At 40.8% G+C, this 22,330-nt stretch overlaps 2 protein-coding genes across 3 annotated transcripts; both read left to right on the top strand.

Annotated features, from left to right (window-relative positions):
• Positions 1–88: 88 nt before the first annotated feature.
• LOC116614190 lies at positions 89–5,788 on the top strand. Of its 2 annotated transcripts, XM_048725690.1 has the most exons (7): positions 89–515; positions 1,292–1,404; positions 2,640–2,711; positions 2,790–2,873; positions 3,039–3,139; positions 3,561–3,676; positions 4,264–5,788. In XM_048725690.1, exons 2-7 carry the CDS (start codon positions 1,299–1,301, stop codon positions 4,379–4,381), a joined length of 597 nt encoding a protein of 198 aa, XP_048581647.1. In that variant the 5' UTR covers positions 89–515; positions 1,292–1,298; the 3' UTR covers positions 4,382–5,788. The 2 variants fall into 2 exon arrangements, with proteins under 2 accessions (XP_048581647.1, XP_048581648.1); XM_048725691.1 differs by lacking the exons at positions 89–515; positions 2,790–2,873 and having other exon boundaries at positions 975–1,404.
• A 13,729-nt stretch (positions 5,789–19,517) lies between these two features.
• LOC116614213 (uncharacterized protein K02A2.6-like) lies at positions 19,518–20,519 on the top strand. Its single transcript, XM_032374968.2, has one exon. It carries the CDS (start codon positions 19,518–19,520, stop codon positions 20,517–20,519), a length of 1,002 nt encoding a protein of 333 aa, XP_032230859.1.
• The last annotated feature ends 1,811 nt before the right edge of the window (positions 20,520–22,330 follow it).

Raw genomic sequence — 22,330 nt, forward strand, 5'->3', positions numbered from 1 at the left:
GACTTTACCTACTAAATAATATAAAGCTACCGTAACCTTAGCAACGCCACTGAAAAACGATCTGTCTTCGTAGAAGTAATGAACGATTATTTGAAGGTTTCTGGTTCGTACGATTCATACGGAATTCATACCATTTTCAGCCAATAGGAGAGCCAGCTCGCATTACGTCATTACATCACGCCGTTGAAAATTCCTCATTCATTCTCTAACACCACTTCCCTGCTCTTATCTAAGCTTTAACATGGCTCCCAAAATGAGAAGCAGTAATGTTCTGCGTTATATTGAGAGTGCGGGACTCTCTGAGGATCTCAGCGAGTTTGAGAGTGAGAACGTATCGGCAGGGTCTCGCTTGGCCACCAAGAATGAGACGGCAGTTCATGTAGAGAGCACAGCTCGTCTATATGAACTCCGTCTTATTCAGATGGAGAAATTCGCCATACGAGAGAAGGACACGGCTATTCTTTTTGGTGAAAATAGCCGTCCATTTAGGGCGGCTACTATCAAGACCTTTCTCGGTAAGTGTAAAGTATGATGCTCTATCTAAATACTGTAAATGAGACTAAAAAAGGACGATCTAATAACTTACGTACGTAAAGCCTCAAGACCGGCGCACATGTTGAGGAAAATTTCACGCATTCACTCTGCTTACTGCCTCGCAAGGCCAAAAACGCACATTTTAAGCAGGAGATAATTATGTCACAGTTGCTTCAAGCAGGAGATGATTTTGTCTCAGTTGTTTTTTTAAATTTTAAGCCCTGATTATATTTTATATAAACTCGTACAACATGTTTATAATGCTTTACACAATTCAAAGATTGCAAAACACTCACTACTCTTTTCTATTTTGTGTGCATAAAGTAGATATCTAACTCTCCCTTGCTGTACCTCTTGATATTGTGATATTTTCTGATACTGTTTTGTGATATTTTCTGATACTGTGATTCTCGTTTATATCCAATGCTTATTCGAAAACAAAATAGACTATATTTTTCCTATTTACTTGCTTAATTGAATTATCACATATTAGATAAATTATAGATGTCTTCACTTTTTCTCTAAACATAATATTGCATATAGTATCATATCTAGTAGCTAATAATTTTGAGATTAATGATGATATATTTTAATGACATATTTTAGTCTAGTTTGATGGTACAGTGATTTTTAATGTGAGATATTTAAGTCTAGTTTGATGGTTTAGTGACATCCATATTGATTAACTACACTTGATTTGGTATTTTGATTAAGACACTTTGCAATAATATAATTGGTTAATGACTCTGTCATACAGATTCTGGATGCCGAAGTTTGGGCATGTTGGCCCATACAGTGAGCAAGTAAAAAGGGATCATGATGGGAAAATTGTAGACATCATCCCAAAAGGGAACCCTATGGAGGATGCTGGTAAGTGTCTGTTATGATGATTATGTCAGTATTCCTGTCAGCCTTATCATTATACCAGTACAAGAAACTGGCTTGTACTTGTAGCATAGCTGTCAACTCTCCCGCATTAGGTGGGAGTCTCAAGATTTATTTCTATCACGGAGGGTACAAGATGCAGGTTGCAGGTCGGCTGCAGGTTGGGTACAAAATGCAGGTCGGGTGATTACAGTTTTTTTTTTTTTGCTTTAACTATTTCATACAAACTACGGCTCACGTAGTGGAATCTAAAAGTTATCGTGATAACAACAACGCTGTAATATTTTGGTTTATTGCTTGATTTTCAAACTAGGTATTTTACTTATCATGAGAGTGAGTTGTTTTACTTAATAGCAATTAATTCTACACAAAGTTGCTCATTATGCTCGTTTATATCAACGACTTAAGCTTTTCGTCATGAGAATATCGCATGGGCCTTTTGTTAACCGATTTCTAAAGCATGCAACAAACAAGTGGATGGCTATTGTAACTGGATGAAGGATAAATCGTGGAGCTGGAAATGGACTAGAGATTCCTTGTATTTATACATTTTCTGGAGACAAAGAAACGTCAATCCCATGGTTGAAATTGAAGTTAGAATATTGTAATTATAAAATTCTTTAATAGTTGCCTACTGGAAAGGCAGCTTTTATGAAACATTACAACATTACAAATTTGGAAAATATTTTGCTCTTTTTATTATACTCTTTTGCCTTGGACTACTTTGGTTCATTTTATTCAATTGCTTTCCTATAATTATTCTGCCTAATTTTTTGGCTTAGTGGTATTTCAGCAGTTATACTTCTGTCTGGCACTGTTATTCAATCAAATAAATGCAGAATCTGAGATTTGAAACTTATTCATTATATCATAATAATGCCATTGTAATGGCATTATGGCAATTCATTGCAAATTTCATCTAAAAGTAGTCAAAAATTACACTGCCTACGTGGAACAACTTCATTAGAATTTGAAAGCTCCTATTCATAGCGTGGCACTACCTATATGTCTGTTCATTCAAAAGGATCCCTACATCCTTTTGAAAATTGAGTGAGGTGTAGAGTTGACTGAACACATGTAATACTACTATTACTATCACTGTAAATCAGCAATAAAATCTAAAGTCATGGTAAATTATCAAATGTCACATTATTTTCAATCCTTAGATTTAGCTCATTCCATCTATAATTTTTTTAATCAGCTTCCTCTTTTTGTTTTAGTCAACTCTGGCCAAATTCCCTCCCGCATTCAGATAAAGCTGCCATGGTCAAAGGCTGACAAGCATGCCAAAGGTGCGTACTTAACCTTTTCTTGTGAATAGTTATTTTTCTTTTGAGGTATATAATATTGTTATAATTTACATATTGCAAGAGTTAATCTGTCGCTATGGGCCAATCCCCTAAACCCTAAGTTGTGCCCTGTTATGGCACTCATTTCGTGGCTGCTGTTTTCTGGTAAGTTATTGGAGGCACAATGTCACATTTCTGGGTTGCCCCTACACATCCTATTTCTTTATTTCTTTTACTTTTTTTCATTTTTAGGAAAACCTTACCTTTAATTTACCTCCACCATTACTCACAATAGAAACCTAGCAATTTAATCTAGTGATATATTATTAGGAATCACGAAGGGTTACATCTTCCCTCGCATTTCCAAGGACAACCGACGTGCCCTTCCATCAAAGCGAAGTGTGGCCTCATATCGTACTATTTTTTCCAAGGTAAATACATCAGTACACCAATATCTTAATCAAATCTCTAATTTCTTGTCATAAGGAACAGTAAATTATATAACATCACTTGTTTTTCCGGCTGGCTTACAATCATAAAATACTGTTTTTCTCTCATTCTTGTGGTTTCCTTTCAAAAACAAATACAAAATGAGGAGAAAAGTCGCAGGAATTTTAAAACTAATTTAGAGATTCTTACAAATGGTGTAATAATATGACCATGCCATGCACTTTTCTTAATTTTGTATCACACTCGCACTGCCCGTAGTGGCCTTTGTCAGTGCCTGCAAAGTATGCTGGATTCTCAAGCATGTGGCACTGCATGCTTGTTACAGGTATATATGCAGACAAAATTGTGCTCCCTCTAATATTTTATACAAGCATTTATTAATTATTTCCCTCTTGCTTGTAGATGACCAAGGCCCTATTTGAGAAGCCATACACCACACATAGCATTAGAAGGTCAGCAGCACGCTGGGCAGCCAGATGTGGTGCTGATGATAGCACAATCAAAAGGACTGGTCGCTGGTAAGAACACTTGCCAAAAGCAGAATGACATTAATTTTGTGATGTGATATGAACTTTTGTATGAATATAATAATCAAATAATGTTTTTATTGGTGTTGGTTCATTGAAATATACCTTACAGCAGTAACAAAAAACATTAAAATCACTTGATGTCTTTCCAATTGTCCTTCCTGCTCTTCTGCCCTTGTATTGATATTTTCAGTTCCTACTGGTTGTTAGGCATCTTCTCTTTATAGTCTTGAAAGGTCACTTTTGTTGTTGTTCTTGTTGTTTTGACTTTTGCTTGCAAATTTTGCCTCGGGGGTAGTAGAATTCACTTTCGCTTTCTTTGTTGGTATTCATCGCTTCTTTACCAAAAGTCGAAAAGCTTTTGTCTTCAGTTTTTTTGGGTTATGCTTGCCCTGGTAAAAAAATGCAAGCATGCAAGCTGTCATTGCCATATTATCATATTATTAGTTAGTGAGTGATGTGTTCTTAATTGCTAGTCTCAGGACTTTTGCACACCCCAGAATGTTTTGCTTATCATGATTTCCTGACGAATTCTAAGTCGTCATACATAACATGTAAATTTTCATCTTTTCTTTTAGGAAGTCGAGCAGCTTTGAACTTTACACCCAAGACGCAAGAGCAGAAATGATTACTGAACTTCATGACGACAATCCAAGCCAGGACCATCTGCTGTGGATGTTCAAGCCCCTCAGATGAAGCACCTCCCGCTACATGCCATCCAGACAATTATTTCTGCCCTTGCGCCTTGGCAGCCTACTGTCAAATCATAGCCATCATCAAATGCTATCCTACATGGAAGGACAACCATTCAAACCATGGAAGGAAAACCATACAAACCACCCTCCATCAAAGTCATGATCGATGGGACCATGCATGGAAGGAAAACCATGTAAACCCCTGAGGGGCAGTGGCTACACATCCATGGGGTGTAGAATGGAGATGTCAGGCATTTCCTCCCTCCACTACCCTAGGTGTTCACCTTGGGCAAGTGATATCCCACCTCTAGCCTCCCATTGCCCTAGGTTACAAGATAGCGTCAGATAAAAACTTGGCGACAATGAGCCCTTGGCAAGGGTGATACCCCGATCTATTGATCGTTAATACCGCATTGAATTATGCGGGGGACCAAGAAGCCCTTATCTATACAAGAGCAAGTAAAAAATAAAAGAACAATACTTTCATTTGAACATATCTATATTGATTAGGTATTCCAACCTCCATCATCTCACATACCCTTATCGACTTAACCTGCCTTTCACCACTTTACCTGCCTCCAACTGGCTAGCCTGTACTTCAGTGACTTACCCATTCCTCGTTAATTTACACTCATCAGCTTCCATTCTGTAACAGTCTTAACTTCCCTAACTGGCTACCTTCAAGAATGGAAGGAAAACCTTACAAACCATCCTTAATCAAAAAAATGGACAACAAAACCATGCATGGAAGTAAAACCATGGAATTGAAACCATTCAAACAAAAAGACAGTCATTCAAACCATCAAAGGAAAACCATTGCAGTGTTTGCCTTGGGCAAGTGATAAGACACCACTAGCCTCCCTTTTCTCTTTTCTAAGAACAAAAACCCTTACTGCCAATACCACCCTTGGCATTTCTGGGTTGCCCCACAGGTAAATAGAGGTACTTTAATGTTGTTGCCTCGTTCTTATCTGACTCCAAAGTCGGCCATTTCTCATGCCTATAGCCTAAGAACTGAAATTGATATGTATTTTGCATTTTGAATATCCCTTGTTTGGTTAGCTTTTCTAGGTTTCTTACCAATTTCACACAACTCGTTCTATTTGCACCATTACCAAAAACCCCATGATTATTCTTTTCATTGAATCCAATTAATTCTTTTCATTCTTTTCAGTGAATCCAAAGTAAAGGTGAACAATACTGATGGGAAAATGCACCTGGAGATTGTTTAAATTTTCACTGCATTTTATGCAGGTGCTTGTACTCAGCACATCCTTTTCCAATGCTTTATGCTTGTGGCAGTTGGTTGTCAAATATGGAGTAGAATATTGGACATCCCTTTACAGATATATTTTCTTATTCTGCTGTGCTGTCTTGTTGAAATAAATTTGATCCAGGATCTTTTTAATTTGTGTCTGAGAATTGAGTTATTTTTAGCATATCTCCACCACTCCTCCGGCATCAGGGAGGAGTCGTGAAGATGTGCGAGGGGGACTCCGATAACAAATTGGGTGTGGTTCAAGGAAATTTTAAAGGCCAAAACACCCCCTTCGAATAGCAATTGGTCGAATTTTATTCCCTAAGAGATAACAGAATTTTTTAAAAAAAAGGTTAATTACTCCCTTAGGAATAGCAGTTAGCAGTCGAATTTTATACCCTAAGAGATATCGGCTCCTGAACTCTTCCAAACCAAATTTACCCAGTTTTCCTAAAGCTAATAAGGCGCGCAAAGAACATTTTATGTTTTTTCTATAGGCTGAAATAGGTACATAACTTCTCACTCTCCAAGGAAACCTTTAAAGTAAGATTTGGACATGCATTATAACAATACACATACCTGCAATTTTGACAAACTCCTTCTTCTGAACCTCATCCCTTTTGAACAGCTGCCGTAAGTGTAAGCTTACTCCGTTTTCTCTTTCTAGTCTGTAGTCACCATTAACATTGTTTCCAAGTATTAAACCTCTTAACAAGATTTCCTTGTGTTCCTTAGCTGTTTAGTAGTTTTCACTAGTTGTTTTCACGGTCATCAAGGTCTGAATACTTGTCATGTTTTCCCCGCCAATTTTACTGTCGTTCACCACGCGACACTGCAACTCAAAACTCGAAAATGTGACAGGAGAGCAACATCAAACCCGCGGTTTTGATTGGTTTCTTTGGGATTTGACATGATGTGACCAATGACGGTGACGGGTGACGGTTTGTTATTGGCTCGTTTTCAGACAGTGTATCCAGACTATATTGCAACTGTAGTAGAATGTCTCAGTTCTACTAACAGCGATTCTCAGTGTAACGCGATGTGCAGGCGATGGCAAAGTAGCCAAGCGTCATTTTGCTGTCGTCAGATCTATGACAGTAAATGCTCGCTTTCTCAAATTCATCCCGAGTTTAACTCGAGGCTGGAAATGTTCCATGTTGAATGACAAATGTAAAGGATTTTTTTTTGCATCGAGCTCGCACTGTTCGTACCGTTACTGGGTTTTTGTTTTGTATACCTTTACAGAAACTCTGCAAACATCAGATGCATAGTTGGGTTTTGAAGCGGACTTACTTTCTCACCATTGACCAGAATCATGATAAACAACAATGTTTATTTAACGAATGAAATTGTTCTTTGATATTCTGGTTAACGGTGGGTGAACAGGGCAGCGACAGGGGTTAGGGTGGTAGGGGTGGGACACCTCTAAAAAAAACATATGCTCCTCGAGAAAATGAGTTTCAAATTCTAAGGGATAGCAAAATAAAATGAGTTTTGACCTTAGGGGACAGGAAAAGGTCTCCGTTTTAGATGATTTATCCTTAAGGGATAGCAGTTAAAATTATCGCCTCTGTCGTGTGGGGAAACAGGGAAGCTGTTCATTCCTTCTCGACTTCTTCTTGTTATTGTAACCCTCCAAGGAATCCAGTTCTCAGCAGTGGGCGGATATGCAACTACGCTGTAAATCTTTCGATTTACTCTCGCACTTCATCAATCCTAGACTACTTGTTGTTAAAACAAAAGGTACAATGGTCAAAAAGAAGTCCTCCTACTTGTTGCTTGTTGCTATTTCTGCAATCACAACCCTCATAACAATCTAGATCTGACATTTTTCATTAGCTGAATTTGTGGAGCCCTGTCCAGGAAAGAGAAGCGGTGGGAACTTTATACAGAAGTGTAGGAAAGAGAAAAGGAAAAACTGTACCCTACTTTATCCACGTCCCCGTATAGTCAATATAGGGATACCCGTGTTAAAGTGGTTTCACTTAATGATAAGTCGAATACTTCATAAAAGACGACACTATATCATTTATTTTCAATGTTTGTTTTATCTTTAGGATTTACTCTAATTCAAACTCATCTCACCCCCACCCCACCCCTTCACTACCCCCTGAAACCAACAACCCGCCCCTTAGTTTTGGAACAACTCTGTTCTCGTAGTTTACTAAGGCCGTTGGGGGAACTAAATAAGCCGGTGTGCTCGTTCAGAGAGAAGAAAAATAGGTGAGACAAACATAAGTTTTGACCCCTAAGTTATAGAAAAAGTGCGTAGTCTCTAGATCCTTTTCCTCAAAGAATAGCATCATCCACTATAAGCGCGTAAAGGCTTTTGGCAGCGCAACATGATAAGTTGCCAGGAAAGATGAACTCGTTCCAAAATGACAAAGAAGTAGGCATTAAGAATAAGTAATTAGGTACAGAGTTCCAAAATGACTAAGAAGTAGACGCTAAGAAGAAGTAATTAGGTAGAGTTTCATCCTCTTTGCCGAGGTTATGATCAGGTAGGGAATGTCAGCATATGTAACAAATGTCAGCGTACGTAGCAAATGTCAGCAAATGTAACAAATGTCAGCAAGTTTTGAGGTCTACTTAGTGCGATCTTTCTCAGAAAAATACCTGTTCAAGCGGAGCACAAGACTTGGAAATCATTAAAAGGTAATATATTGTTATAGATTAGACGAGGGAAGACACAAAAGTAATAAAAAAAACATCTTCCGCGTATCATCTTTAATGGCCATGTTCATTTTCGGCTTCATTGTACATGCCTAAACATCGAGCTCACATTTTGGAAAAGCAACAAAATAGTCAACAATAAAATTAAGTTAGAGTTGTTATTAGGATATAATGACCCACCAGCGTGAGACTTCCTAATGGATAGCAGTTAGCATAATTTCATACATAAATGATAAGGCGATCACTTTAGACAGACAGACAGACACAGACTAGTTTTGTTATAGATACAGCCTATTTTTGTCATATTTGCGACATTTGAAACAGTCGTATGTCAGTTTTGCATTTGTCCCCTCTATATTAGCTGTAGGATTTATGATCACAGTTTTACTATATTAAGCGGAAATTAAAAAGTAAAAGACCCCTCTTATATAAAAATTTAAAACAAAATTTAAAAATATTATACATTTTGCCAGGTGAGGTGGGTATTTGGCCCAAAAGAGGTGCCGCTAAAGGTCTGTAATTCTTTGAGATTAATGTGAAAGCAAACTGATATAATCGGAGCCCTGTCCATGACAGAAAAGCGGTGGGAACTGTATACACAAATGTAGGAAGAGAAAAGGAAAAACTTTACCCTACTTTATCCACGTCCCCGTATAGTCAATATAGGGATACCCGTGTTAAAGTGGTTTCACTTAATGATAAGTCAAATACTTCATAAAAGACGACACTATATCATTTATTTTCAATGTTTGTTTTATCTTTAGGATTTACTCTAATTCAAACTCATCTCACCCCAACCCCACCCCTTCACTACCCCCTGAAACCAACAACCCGCCCCTTAGTTTTGGAACAACTCTGTTCTCGTAGTTTACTAAGGCCGTTGGGGGACCTAAATAAGCCGCTGTGCTCGTTCAGAGAAAAGAAAAATAGGTGAGACCAACATAAGTTTTGACCCCTAAGTTATAGAAAAAGTGCGTAGTCTCTAGATCCTTTTCCCCAAAGAATAGCATCATCCACTATAAGCGCGTAAAGGCTTTTGGCAGCGCAACATGATAAGTTGCCAGGAAAGATGAACTCGTTCCAAAATGACAAAGAAGTAGGCATTAAGAATAAGTAATTAGGTACAGAGTTCCAAAATGACAAAGAAGTAGACACTAAGAAGAAGTAATTAGGTAGAGTTTCATTCTCTTTGCCGAGGTTATGATCAGGTAGCGAATGTCAGCATATGTAACAAATGTCAGCGTACGTAGCAAATGTCAGCAAATGTAACAAATGTCAGCAAGTTTTGAGGTCTACCTAGTGCGATCTTTCTCAGAAAAGTACCTGTTCAAGCGGAGCACAAGACTTGGAAATCATTAAAAGGTAATATATTGTTATAGATTAGACGAGGGAAGACACAAAAGTAATAAAAAAAACATCTTCCGCGTATCATCTTCAATGGCTATGTTCATTTTAGACTTCATTGTACATGTCTAAACATCGAGCTCACATTTTGAAAAAGCAACAAAATAGTCAACAATAAAATTAAGTTAGAGTTGTTATTAGGATATAATGATCCACCAGCCTGATAAGGCGATCACTTTAGACAGACAGACAGACAGACAGACGCAGACTAGTTTTGTTATAGAAACAGCCTATTTTTTTAATATTTGCCATTAATAGGAAACAGTCGTATGTCAGTTTTGCATTTATCCCCTCTATATTAGCTGTAGGATTTATGATCACAGTTTTACCCTGTTAAATCCTTTGCATTTGACTACGAAATTTAATTAATTTAATTCTTTCTTCAGCCTTTGTATAATTATGTGGTTACTTATTGTTAGTAGAGTTAGAGCAATTCTTTGCTTTATAGCAGGGTTAGCTAACAGGTAGGCTAACTAATAGGCTTCTGCTTATTATTCTTAAACAATTTTCAGTTTATTGCGTTCGTTAGTATATTTCCTGTTGTCATAAGAGCCGAGTAAGCTGAGCTAATTTTTAAATGTTTGTTATACTTCACACATTCCATATAAATTACTGTTTTCAAAAGAGCCTGGTCATCCTTTGGCAATAAACGTGTCCAGTATTTTATGCTTCTGAACGATAAGTCAATTTGGATAAAAATTAATGGTTTTGCGCTGAAATCCCAAGTCCCCTTAACTCGGGGCAGATTCGTTGTGTAGCCATTTAGCTTGTGGAGTACGTGCGCACAGGGGGTTGAACTTAGCACACAGTGTAACCAAACTGGAGTTTCATACACCAGAGGGGTAAGCTTTGAAAGAGGCTAGATAGTATAGAGAACTTCTGTTCTCAACGAGTTACAGAATCCAAGTGATCCTTGCTAAGCGGTCACGTTATAATATGTGACCGAGCCTTGTAATTTGGTAGGAATATGACGTCGCTGCGGTAAGAATTGGTAGGATTCCTACTGCCCATATATGGGCAGCGGAAGAGAAGAAATATTTTTATAGGTTGCTGGTGGGTACGCTAATTCAATTTACTAAGAGGTTAGCGTAATTCTACTCTTCCCCGTTTGTTGATTAATGTCATCCACATTATGTCATCCACATCCAAGTTATCGAAGTACTTTGAAAGCAAATAATAAGCCAATCGGAATCTAACATCAAGTCCCTCATCCCTTGGGCTAGGCAGTAGCTTTGGGGATAAACTCCCCAAACCAATCTTTTCATGCAAAGCCCTACTGATGTTGTTGTTTCCTTTTTTGTATTCCGATCACAGGCGGACCAGGATTAGAATCAGTCCCTCGTGATCCTTCAGGAAAATAAAATATAATTTGAAGTTGTGTCTTGACTGTTTTCTCAATAAAGCTAGTTGCTTACTATAATATTAGCCTCGTGTGTTGTATAGTAATGTAACTAGCTTTATTAAGAACAAGTCAAGACACAACTTCAAATTATATTTTATTTTCCTGAAGAATCACGTGGAACTGATTCTAATCATGGTCCGCCTGTGTTCCGATTTTTGCTGATAGAAGTCTTGCTTTTCTAGGCGTAGGCTTAGTTTTGTTGGTGAACTCGAAAACTCGAATAACCACGGTTAACCTCCTTACGGGTCCATGGGGTAAGTGCAGGCCTAGAAATGCGTACCAATTTGTTTAGTGGTTGGTTATCAAGGCTAAAAACCCCTCACTTGCCTACATGGGTTCCCTGTGGTGCCAATTTCAAGATCAAGATGGCGGATAAATATAGAGAAAGAGAGAAAACGTCGACTTCTTAAAGTCAAAGTCGGTATCAACTACTTGTTGTCTGGTTGGAGCTAAAGTATTGAGTGGTATTTGTTTTTTAAGCACCAAATACACAATTTCGTAGACACTGGTGAAATGAGTTGCGTAATTAGGCAGAGGGTGGAAATAAGGAGACGCTCTTCTTTCTTAAAATATTTGTTATTTCTCGAGCGAGCGCAGCGATACTAATTTCGGTCATCGTGTCGATTTGGGTTTCCTGTGGAACAAGCCGCCGCCATCTTGGAAACGAAATCTCCTTTCACCTCCCCCGATGCGCAATTAGTAGTCTACATGCGTTGCCTTTCCAGCTTCGATTTGGACGTTGTCTGTCTGTACACGTCTGTCTTTACGATAAAGTTGAAATCAAATAATTATTTGGTAAGTATGACGACTAATGATCCGATGTTTTACAGGGTTTGCTTATCATGGCTTCCGAAGTTTGTCATTTGATGAAAAAGAAGCGGATAATCAAACTAGCCCCTCGCAAAGCGAAAGGTATTCAAACAGCTCAAATCCCATTGCCTGACGGTTGTACTGTAAGGCTTTGTTTATAAATGAAACTCAGCGAAATAACTTTATTAAGGGAAGACAACCAACCAAATTCCTAAAATGATGGGTAGATAATAAGCATTCAGTAGATCCCTGTGTTATTTGATGAGATTAGCATATATAGTGGTCAATTCGAGCCGGATCTGAGTAGCGAGGAATCGAGAGAAATCTGGAATGTTGAAACGAAGATTGTGACTGGTGAAGAAAGAAGCATTCGAGTTTAGAGTGTTAGGTAGCGTTGGATTGTGTTGTGTGAAAAAATGCTTGGGCCGGAATCATTGGGGCTAAGGCCATAGTAAAATAGTAAACAGCGATGGAAGATCTTCCAAAGCAGAGTAAGATTCGAGGAGGGCATCGGGGCTACGTTAGGACAGTACTGGGAGCCGTAAAAGCGACACTCGAGGACGAGGAGAGATGGGGGCGTTCCCCTGAGGAAGATGTGGCACTTTTGAGGCAGATAAAGGCTAGCAAGAGAACACCAGTAGACAAGACACAAGTTCTCAAGGAATTGGACAGCAAGATATTCAGCCTCTTGTGTGAGGACTAGAACACTCCACAAGAAGCCCTGGAGGAAGAGATAACAGAATCTGGAGGGATTCAAGAAGAGATAAATATCACCCTGGAATCGATCGACGAGCGGGTCGACAAACACAACCTAGTCGCTAATGCCGTCCCGTCGCCGCATGAAAGTGTGTCTCAGGGCCAGCATGCGACCACTACGATTAAACCAACACTCCCGCGACTGGAAGTGAAAAGGTTTAGCGGGAATGTTCAAGAGTGCCGAGTTTCTGGGATAGTTTCGAGAGCGCTATTCACGAGAATAAAGGAATTGCGAGTGTTGATAAATTTGCATATCTGAAGGGTCTACTGGAGGGACAGGCTAGCGCTTCTATTGCGGGGTTCTCGCTAACCTCGGCGATTTACGAGGTCTTCGTCGATCTCCTGAGGAGGTAATTTGTAAAGAAAAGCGTGATACAGAGAGCACACGTTCAAGATTTATTGAGCTTGAGACCAGTGTACTATCGGAAGAACACGTCCGGGCTAAGAGAGCTTTACGACGCCGCAGAGTCTCATTATCGGAGTCTCGAAGCGCTGGGAGGGAGCGAGGAGAGCTACGCTAGCATTATTGTGCCGGCCGTACTGGATAAACTTCCAACTCCGGTTTAGCTGACGATGACAAGAGAGATGAGCAGTATATGGACTGGAATCTTGGAGAAATGCTGGCGGCGAGCGCACAAGAGAGGCCAGGGTGCAACTCACAGGAACAGTGGTCAGTGGCTATGTTTGTTTGTCTAAGGGGCACAAGTCTTTCGAATGTAATTGCTTGTATTCAGTCACGTGACTTTCTTTTGTGCGTTAACATGGCCGCCGAAAGTACGCTGATAGCCTAGAGCCAAATGTGAAGAACCGATACCCTATTTTTTATTGTGCCAAGGGATCGACCCTTAAGTAAGGGTTCTTTTCGACTCTGGGAGCCACAGGTCTTTTGTCAAGAAATCTGTAGTGGAGGCACTAAGGCTTCCGGTGGCGCGCAAGGAATGGATAACCATTAACATTTTTGGGGAAGGCCCACCACAGAGTGGGCTGAGGGATGTAGTAACTATAGAGATAATGCCCCTGGGGGGAGGTGAGGGCAAGCGTGTAGAAGCCTTTGTGGTTCCGGAGATATCATCCATACCCAACGTGCATATCGAGGTAGTCAAGCGTAGCTACAATCATCTAAAGGGTCTTTGGTTTTCGGATGTAGAAAGGGGAGCGCAACAGTTACATGTAGAGGTTCTTGTCGGGTCAGATTTCCTGTGGCGTTTCCAAGCGGGGGGTACCATAAGGGGTGAGGCAAATGAGCCAGTAGCGGTAGAGCCCTCCCTGGGATGGGTTTTATCCGGGCCCCTGAAAAGCGAGGGGGTGGTTGGGTGTTAGTCAGCACAAGTTAATTTCATCTCTTAGAATGCGAAATGTGACAGTTTGGAGGAAAATGTGCGTAAGCTGTGGGAGTTAGATGCGTTAGTCATTGCAGATAAAGACGAGGTGCATGAGGCATTCACAGATAGCCTTAGTTTCAATGGTTAGAAGTATTCAGTACGGCAACCATGGAAACAGGGCCATGAACCGTTGCCTAGCAACCATGCTAATAGCGTAGCACGCTTGAGAGGTCTGTTAAGGAGGCTCAACCGGCAGCCAGAGGTGTTAGCAGAGTATGATCGGATTATTAAAGAACAGCTACAGAAAGGTATTATAGAGGTGGCGAATCTAGAGCTAGAAGGGGTCAATCATTTCTTTTCACACAGGGAGGTGGTAACGAAACAAAGTGAGACGACAAAGGTCCGTATCGTGTACGACGCGTCGGCAAGAGAGAGTAAGAAGGGTATCGCACTTAATGACTAGCGTTTGTTGGAGACATAGCAAAGGCATTTCTTAACATTGAGGTCGATAAGGAAGATAGGGACTGCCTTAGAATTTTGTGGGTGGAGAATTTTGGCCAGGAAGATCCAATTGTTGTTGTGTATCGGTTTTGTGCAGTCGTCTTCGTTCTCAACGCGTCTTCCTTTTCTGTTGAACGCAATATTGAGGCACCACATTTCGAGGTATGTAAAAGAGGACCCGGGGTTTGTGTATAAGATGATAAAGGGGTTCTATGTAAATGATCTGGTTACCGGGGAGGATGACGCGGACCGGGCATTCCAGCTGTATGAGAGGCGAAGGTAAGAATGCAAGTAGGGGGTTCACGCTGCGGAAGTGCAAAACAAACCACACGCATATAGGGTTGTGAGCACCCAAGTCGAGAAAGAAATGCAGAAGAGAACTTCTAGTATATAATTATTTACACACAGTTTGACCTGGGAGGAATTGGCATAAAACCTTTCTTTTTAAAAATCGCTTAGATGTTAAGTGGTTAAAAAACAATTATCGAAATCTTAGCGCGGAAACAGCCAAATCGAAAGACAGAAGTTTTCTTTTGTCGTCCATCTTTGACTATGTTGCTATTAATGAGCTTGACAACATTTCCTAGTGAGGAGAGTTCTTACAAAAATTACTGTCTTTCTGTTATACTGCCTATTGATAATATCAATTGATGTAGTCTACACTTCGTTAGTAATGTAATTTTGGACAACTATTAATTTACCCTGTAAAAAAGCAATAAGTAAGTAACTTAACTCATCGACTCCTGGCTATTTTTGAGCAAAAGACAGACTGAAAACAGAAACCTCCCCCCCTATTCTGAGTTTCATACAGCCCGTCAAAGACAGACACCGCTGCACCTAGTCAGCGGTATTCTAGCTTTGCAACAGTGCTTTGCGGTCCCCACTTTTAATCCCTCGTCGCTGTGCTGATGCAAGCACAAGTTGATGGTTGCTTGTATTTTTCATCAAAAATACAGCTATGAGCATTTCGGGAGAGTGTCCTAGGACATCCTTAAGTCCTATTCCTAGCCCCATCCTATTGGGCCATAATTGAGTGCTGTGCTTATGGATATTTGCAAAGTGGATTCATGGTGATTTTTTTCTTGTTTGGCTTAGCCTGGATAAGAAAATAATTTTCCAATGAATCACCACAGCTCTCCTAAATGCTGTCTCTTCTGAAACCAAATTGATTCCAAAATTTTTTACACTGCTATTCTGGGCCTGTATGACCTGGAATTGGTTTGTTTGGCTTCGGGGTGAAAAAGACTTCGATTTGAAATTTGTCAAAGAACCTGAGCTTTTATTTGGCTAAAGAGTAGTTGCTTTCACCCTGGTTGTATGCATATCTTCTTAGACTGATGCCTGAGTATCTTCAATTTGTTGTGTTTATTTTGCATTTATGATTTTTTTTGGGTTGTGGGTACTTCCCAAAGCCGGTACAGGCCGGTTGAGGGGTCAATGTGTTAAATTTATCGTACAATAAGTATGTTCAGAGTAAACGAATAATAGTTACCCGGCAGCTTTTATATTTTTTTTAAAAACATTGCCATATCAATCATATTTATGTATATTATGCTTGCACAGCATTTACGAATATTGGAGGTCATTCTGTGTTACTGGATAATTCCATGGGTTGGATCGGTTATCTCTAAACTGTTGTGGTCTTCCTGCACTTTCGCAAAAGTGCAAACTTTGGATCATCTGTAAACTTCCAGTCTTAAAAATGATGTGTTATTGACCTGTGACCACTACAGCCATTTCCTAGCATTGCCGTGTAATAAATCTACAGGTTATATAGGTTGATTTGTCAGTAAAGTCTTGTGGGTTGAGCATGCGCATGTTAGAATGCATTACATTTGTCAGAGACGTCAATCCACTTCTATAGTTCAATTCAATTCAAGTTGTTAGTTTGCATACAAAACAAGTAAACTGCTAGTAGAGCTTTTCTTTCTCTTTGTTCAAGCACTTGACGAATCGCATCACTGGGTTTCCCACTTGTTTGTTTGTAATTGTACTGTTCATACTGTATTTGAGATTTTCCTAGGCACAAACGCAAGTAACCAAAACTGTATTTTTATGTTTCTATTTGCATGGTAAAACGAGAAAGCATCTGTCAGCAGGGTAAAAAGAAAAGAATGGAATTCGCCAATTTTGTTATCCACAGTTTTCCCAATTACTGGAAACAAAATTTATACTAACACTTTTAACACGGCCTATTTATTGAATTATGATTTTGTGCCTTTTGTTTAGGATTGTTAACATGAATAACACACATTATATGACAGTAGCGAGTATCCCTATTAGTTTGACGTGGGAAGAACCCCCTGGAGTATTGGGGATAGCATTAGCTTAAGTATTGGGGTTAGGGTAATGTTATTGGGGCTAGCATTAGCTTAAGTATTGGGGTTAGGGTATGTCATGGTATCCCTGTGGTACCCATTAATTAGCATAAACACATGTGCTAGAACCCGCCATCTTGAATGGTACACACAAAGCTAGAAGCTCTATTAAAAGGTTGAGTTACCAGAACCATAACATGGTGTCAGAAGCCAGGATTTAAGGCAGAGCAAGCGGAAACACACCGGAATACCTGGTCGGTATTTTAAACTCCGAACTCGCTGGTCTTCCGAGTCCTCGCATGGATTGGAGTTCCACAGACCTCCCACACCTTCAAGAAATTCAGAGCTACTTGCGAGCTGTCCTTTCCGGGCCACTGAAGGAAAAATCAGAGCCGGAGAACGTTAGCTATCTTCTCATCTGGACGGGAGACGAAGGAATCGAGTTATCCTCTACTTGAGCTCCCTCTGCCGACGACAGCAAGAAGCTCGACACATACTGGAGAAAATTCGAGGAGTACGTCTCGCCGAAAAGCAACTTTCGCTTAGCCAGATACAAACTACGAGCACTCAAGCAACAAAAAGAGGAATCAGTGGATTCATTCCTAAGAAAGGTTAGAATTTTAGTCAAAGAATGCAAATACACAAACACTGATGAACAAATCATTGATGCTTTGATCTTTGGATCAGCATATCCAAAAGTACAATCAATTGAATTGTGGTACTAAGCATGATATGTCAGCAAAGTCTCTTTGCCCAGCTTACAATTGTTAATGTAATTCATGTCACAAGCTCCACCACTGGGAAAGAGTATGTAAATCTAAAAGCAAGCCCCAACCATCTTAAGTCCAACACAAGGGGAAACCCAACAAGGGGAAATTTAGCAAGAAAATTCACACCATTGATGAATGTGGTTCTCAAGAGCCCCCTGCATCCCAATTGTATTACAACTCGATTGCAATTGATAGTATTGTTAAGGGCGAAACCCAAGCCATAGTGAATCTGCAAATTGACTCTGGTCAAGTCACGCAACAACTGCCATGCAAGATAAACACGGGTGCTGAGGGAAACATCCCCCCCATTGGTTCATACACACAGCTACACCCACACACACCCCGAGACCAGGACGGTCGACCCCAAGGTTTGAAACCATCAAACACCAAAATAACAGCTTTTGGTGGACACATAATAGAACAGTATGGAACATGTTTGTTATCATTATCACATGGTGACATTACTAACAAGTGTGCTTTTCATGTCGTTGACACAGAAGGTCCTATCATACTAGGTCTACCGACATGCAGTGACATGAAGCTAGTTACTCTAAACCATGTCATTACAGCTAAACCAGCCTCAGCGGCAACAGCTCCAGCATCTATGGATTACTCAACAGATAAGTCTTCACTTCTCAGTGAGCACGCCAAATGTTTTAAGGGCATAGGATGTTTTTAGGGGGAATTTCACATTACCCTAGACCCTGCTGTACCACCTGTAGTCCACCCCCCGAGGAGGGTCCCTGAAGCTCTTTAACAACCCCTGAAAAAAGAGCTCGACAGTCTTGAAGCACAAGGTATCATTGCCAAGGTCACTGAACCAACAGAATGGGTGAACTCTCTTGTTTGCGTCACAAAACCAAATGGAACTCTTAGGCTCTGCTTAGATCCTAAGGACTTAAACAAGGCCATTAAGCGCCCCCACCATCACACCCCTACCATTGACGAGGTCCTGTCTAAGCTTAATGGAGCGCAATACTTCTCTATTGTGGATGCTCGTAGTGGTTATTGGAACATTAAGCTTGACCTTGAGAGCTCCCTGTGTACCACATTCAACTCACCACATGGCAGATACCGTTTCTGTCGACTCCAATTTGGTTTCATTTGTGCTCAGGATGTCTTTTAGCGCAAGGTTGACGAGACCTTCGGCGACCTCCCTGGCGTGACTGGAATCGCAGACGACATCATCATCTATGGCAAAACTCGTGCCGAGCACGACAGTAATCTGAAGGCTGTCATGCAGCGTGCTCATGAAAGTGGTATACGGTTTAACCCTGACAAGTGCAAAATCGCTTGCACTGAGCTGTCATTCTTCGGACATGCCATCAGCTCCTCTGGCCTCAAAGTCGACCCAAAGAAGATTGAAGCCATCATCAACATGGACCCCTCTACGAGCCTGACAGATCTGCAGACCTTCCTAGGAATGGTGCAATTCCTCAGTCGCTTCATTCCTAACCTTTACTGTGTTTCAGCAGTGCTCTGGGATCTAACCAAGAGCAGCAGTGATTTCCAGTGGCACACAGAGCACCAGGCAGCAGTTGTACAGATCAAGCAGCTCATCACCTCCCCAGGCTCCCTCAACGGTCGTAAGCCTGTGACCATACAGGTAGACGCGTCCTCTCGAGGCCTAGGTGCTACTCTTCTCCAGGAAAAAGGCCCAGTGGAGTACCGGAGCAAGCTCTTGACTGAGACTGAACAGCGCTACTCAAACATCGAGAGAGAAATGCTAGCCGTTGTGCATGGCCTCGAGAGATCACAGTCTCCGATGGTCTGATCCTCAAGGGCACCCGCATCATTATTCCAAAGACCCTACAGGCTGACGTCCTCAAGCAACTCCACTACGCCCACCAAGGTTCTGAAAAATGCAAGCTACGCGCAAAGGGCTCCGTCTTCTGGACAAACATCAACACGGACATCGAAGACATGGTGAAGAGTTGCGCCCCTTGTCAGAGAAATGCAAGGATGAACACCAAAGAGCCATTGACACCGCACGACGTGCCGTCCAAGCCGTGGCACACCCTTGGCTCGGATTTGTTCTTCTGGAACAACGCATGGTACTTGCTCGTCGCAGATTACTACAGCAAGTTCCCATTGGTCCGCAAACTAAACGATGTTAGGTCTGAGACCGTCATCAAGCACATGAAGTCTATCTTTGAAGAGAACGGAATCCCCGAGAAGCTGATCACCGGACACGACACGCAGTACACTTCATCAATATTTGGCGACTTTAGCAAAACATATGGATTTGAACACACGTCCACAAGTCCATACCACTCCCACGCTAATGGTTTCATCGAAAGGAACGTGCAAACCGTCAAGAATGTGCTTCAGAAATGCAAGGAGTCAAATTCTGATCCACACCTAGCCATGCTGTGCCTCCGCACCACACCGATCGACCATAATCTGCCCTCACCTGCAGAACTCCTGAATGGCCGAGTCTATCAGTCTAACCTACCTGGAGTTTCCAGAACAGCTAGGCTGGACTCAAAGGTAGACCATGATGCCAACTCCAAGCTACAAGCCAGACAGGACTTACAGAAACTCTACTATGACAGATCATCGAAGGAACTTCCACCACTTCCACCCGGTAGTAATGTGTCAGTATTCAACCCACACAACAAGAAGTGGGAACCCGGCACGGTACGCAGTCAGAGGTCAGCTCCCAAGTCTTATAATGTTGAGTTGTCAACAGGTAGTAGGTTCACACGGAATCGGAAACACCTACGGCCATCAGCGGTACCTGCTGAGAAGCCTACCGATCATCCAGATATTCCTGTTGATGGTGATACAGCACAGTCAACATCCAGTGATGGTCCGAGCCTCGCAGCAGGAAAGGCTACAGTAGAACCTCCCATCATCGCAAGCCCCCAGCCTTTGCGTCGCTCAGCTCGAAACATCAAGCCGCCTGACAGACTGAGCTTGTAGAACACTTGATATGTTTAAGCAAGCATGATTTCACAACACTTATTTTGTCTTGCTACTGTTTGATACACTGTTAACTTTGGACATTGCTATACCTGATTAGCATTATCAGTTTAGAGACACTGAACATTGATTGTAATAGTTTACTTAGGAAAAAGGGGGATGTCATGGTATCCCTGTGGTATAAACACATGTGCTAGAACCCGCCATCTTGAATGGTACACACAAAGCTAGAAGCTCTATTAAAAGGTTGAGTTACCAGAACCATAACACACTTGTTTTGTCAGTTTTCGGGGCGCGCTTCATACCGTATAAACAAATCACTAAATGTAGATATATGGTAGTATTCTACATTTATTCAGCTTTAAAACGATGTATTAATTCGCAATATTTCGTTAAATATTCGCCCGTCAAGACGCATTCTACGAGAGCCGGTCGACGACCCTTTCCACTATCCTTAAGATAGTCTGCGATGCTTTCCCTATACAAAAGGGGGATGTCACATAATGTATGTTATAGTTTCCCGCGTTATGATAATTTATGCGTAATAAAGATGGCCTCCATCGTGCACGGTGCATACCATAACAGTGGCACTGAACGACATAACAATGTTTGGAAATCATCTGTAGACTATCATGATTAAAAAAATTATAGTTTTTATCCTCATCATATATACAAACTACGTACATAAAAATGAATGAGTAAACATTTGATTTTTCCCCTTGTTATGTAAATAAGATCGCCAAATTTTTTTGCAGTCCAGTGACTGCAGGCCTATAGGCAGCGTACGCCCCTGGATTTGAGTGCTTGGCAATATTTCACAAAAAAAACGCTACTTCAATCCACTCGTTTTACCTTTAAGAACAGCCGATTTCAAGCTACGAACAAGCTTCAAAACCATTCCCTGGGCTACCTGTGGTAGCACCTTGAAATCCAGCTTGCTACTTCCCTTTTTAGCGGAGCCAGCGTGGCCGTAGGCCGCGCGCGGAGCTCCATAGGTATAGAAATGTGGTATAACTATGCGACTTGGTTTTGTGGTCATTGCGCGGGTACCCTGTGGTGTCACTCGCCAGCCAGCCAGTCAGTCAGCCGCGCAACTCCCAGGCCTCACTCGGCCCCGTAATGGCGGCTAAATACAAGCACGGAGCAAGGGAAAAGTTCTTGTTATGTGTTGATTATTTCTTTTTGCCTCAAATTTTGTGACTTAAGGATAAAGTCAACTAGAGGAGATCTACTAACATTCATTCACGCCAAGATTTATGAAAGGATATGTCTGGTTTTAGCTAGTAAATTTAAGTAAGTAACAGTTCACATTAAAATGCGAACACAACCACAAGAAAGCGACAAAAACTATGCAAGGTGAGTTTCAGACGACGATTTGTATTGTCTATTGAGGATATGACAGTTATTGGGCTTTTTTTTGTTTTTTTTTTTTGTTTGCTTTGAGAATGCCAGTACTTAACTTTGTTATTAGATTATTTGAGCATAACACCTTTTGTTTTGACATTCTTTATTTTTGATTCTGTTGAAATATTTCATAAAGGCTAACCAATATCGTGTTGCATTTGTCATATACTGGTAAGAAGACCGTTCTTGACTTATATCATGTGCTTTTAGTACTAAGAAGATACATATCCTTAGAAGATACACCAACTTTTTCAACATACAACAGAAATTTTCCTTACCGAGGATAAAAACAAAACAAAATTCAACCCCTATTGCTAATATGTATTGTTGTTATTGTCTGCATCTTTCATCTCATGTGTTTATTTTTTTTCAATAGTTGTGGAAATTAGTCAGATTATAAATGTTTT

Source organism: Nematostella vectensis, chromosome 3 (assembly GCF_932526225.1).
Source record: "Nematostella vectensis chromosome 3, jaNemVect1.1, whole genome shotgun sequence".
In the NCBI taxonomy this organism is placed as follows: domain Eukaryota; kingdom Metazoa; phylum Cnidaria; class Anthozoa; order Actiniaria; family Edwardsiidae; genus Nematostella; species Nematostella vectensis.

Excerpts from the sequence above, each read along its gene's own strand:
- LOC116614190 (XM_048725690.1), top strand. The coding sequence starts at position 1,299 with ATGCCGAAGTTTGGGCATGTTGGCCCATACAGTGAGCAAGTAAAAAGG. Across the intron at positions 1,405-2,639 it reads GAACCCTATGGAGGATGCTG|TCAACTCTGGCCAAATTCCC; the intron begins GTAAGTGTCTGT and ends TTTTTGTTTTAG. Across the intron at positions 3,677-4,263 it reads ATCAAAAGGACTGGTCGCTG|GAAGTCGAGCAGCTTTGAAC; the intron begins GTAAGAACACTT and ends CTTTTCTTTTAG.
- LOC116614213 (XM_032374968.2), top strand. The coding sequence starts at position 19,518 with ATGGTGAAGAGTTGCGCCCCTTGTCAGAGAAATGCAAGGATGAACACC.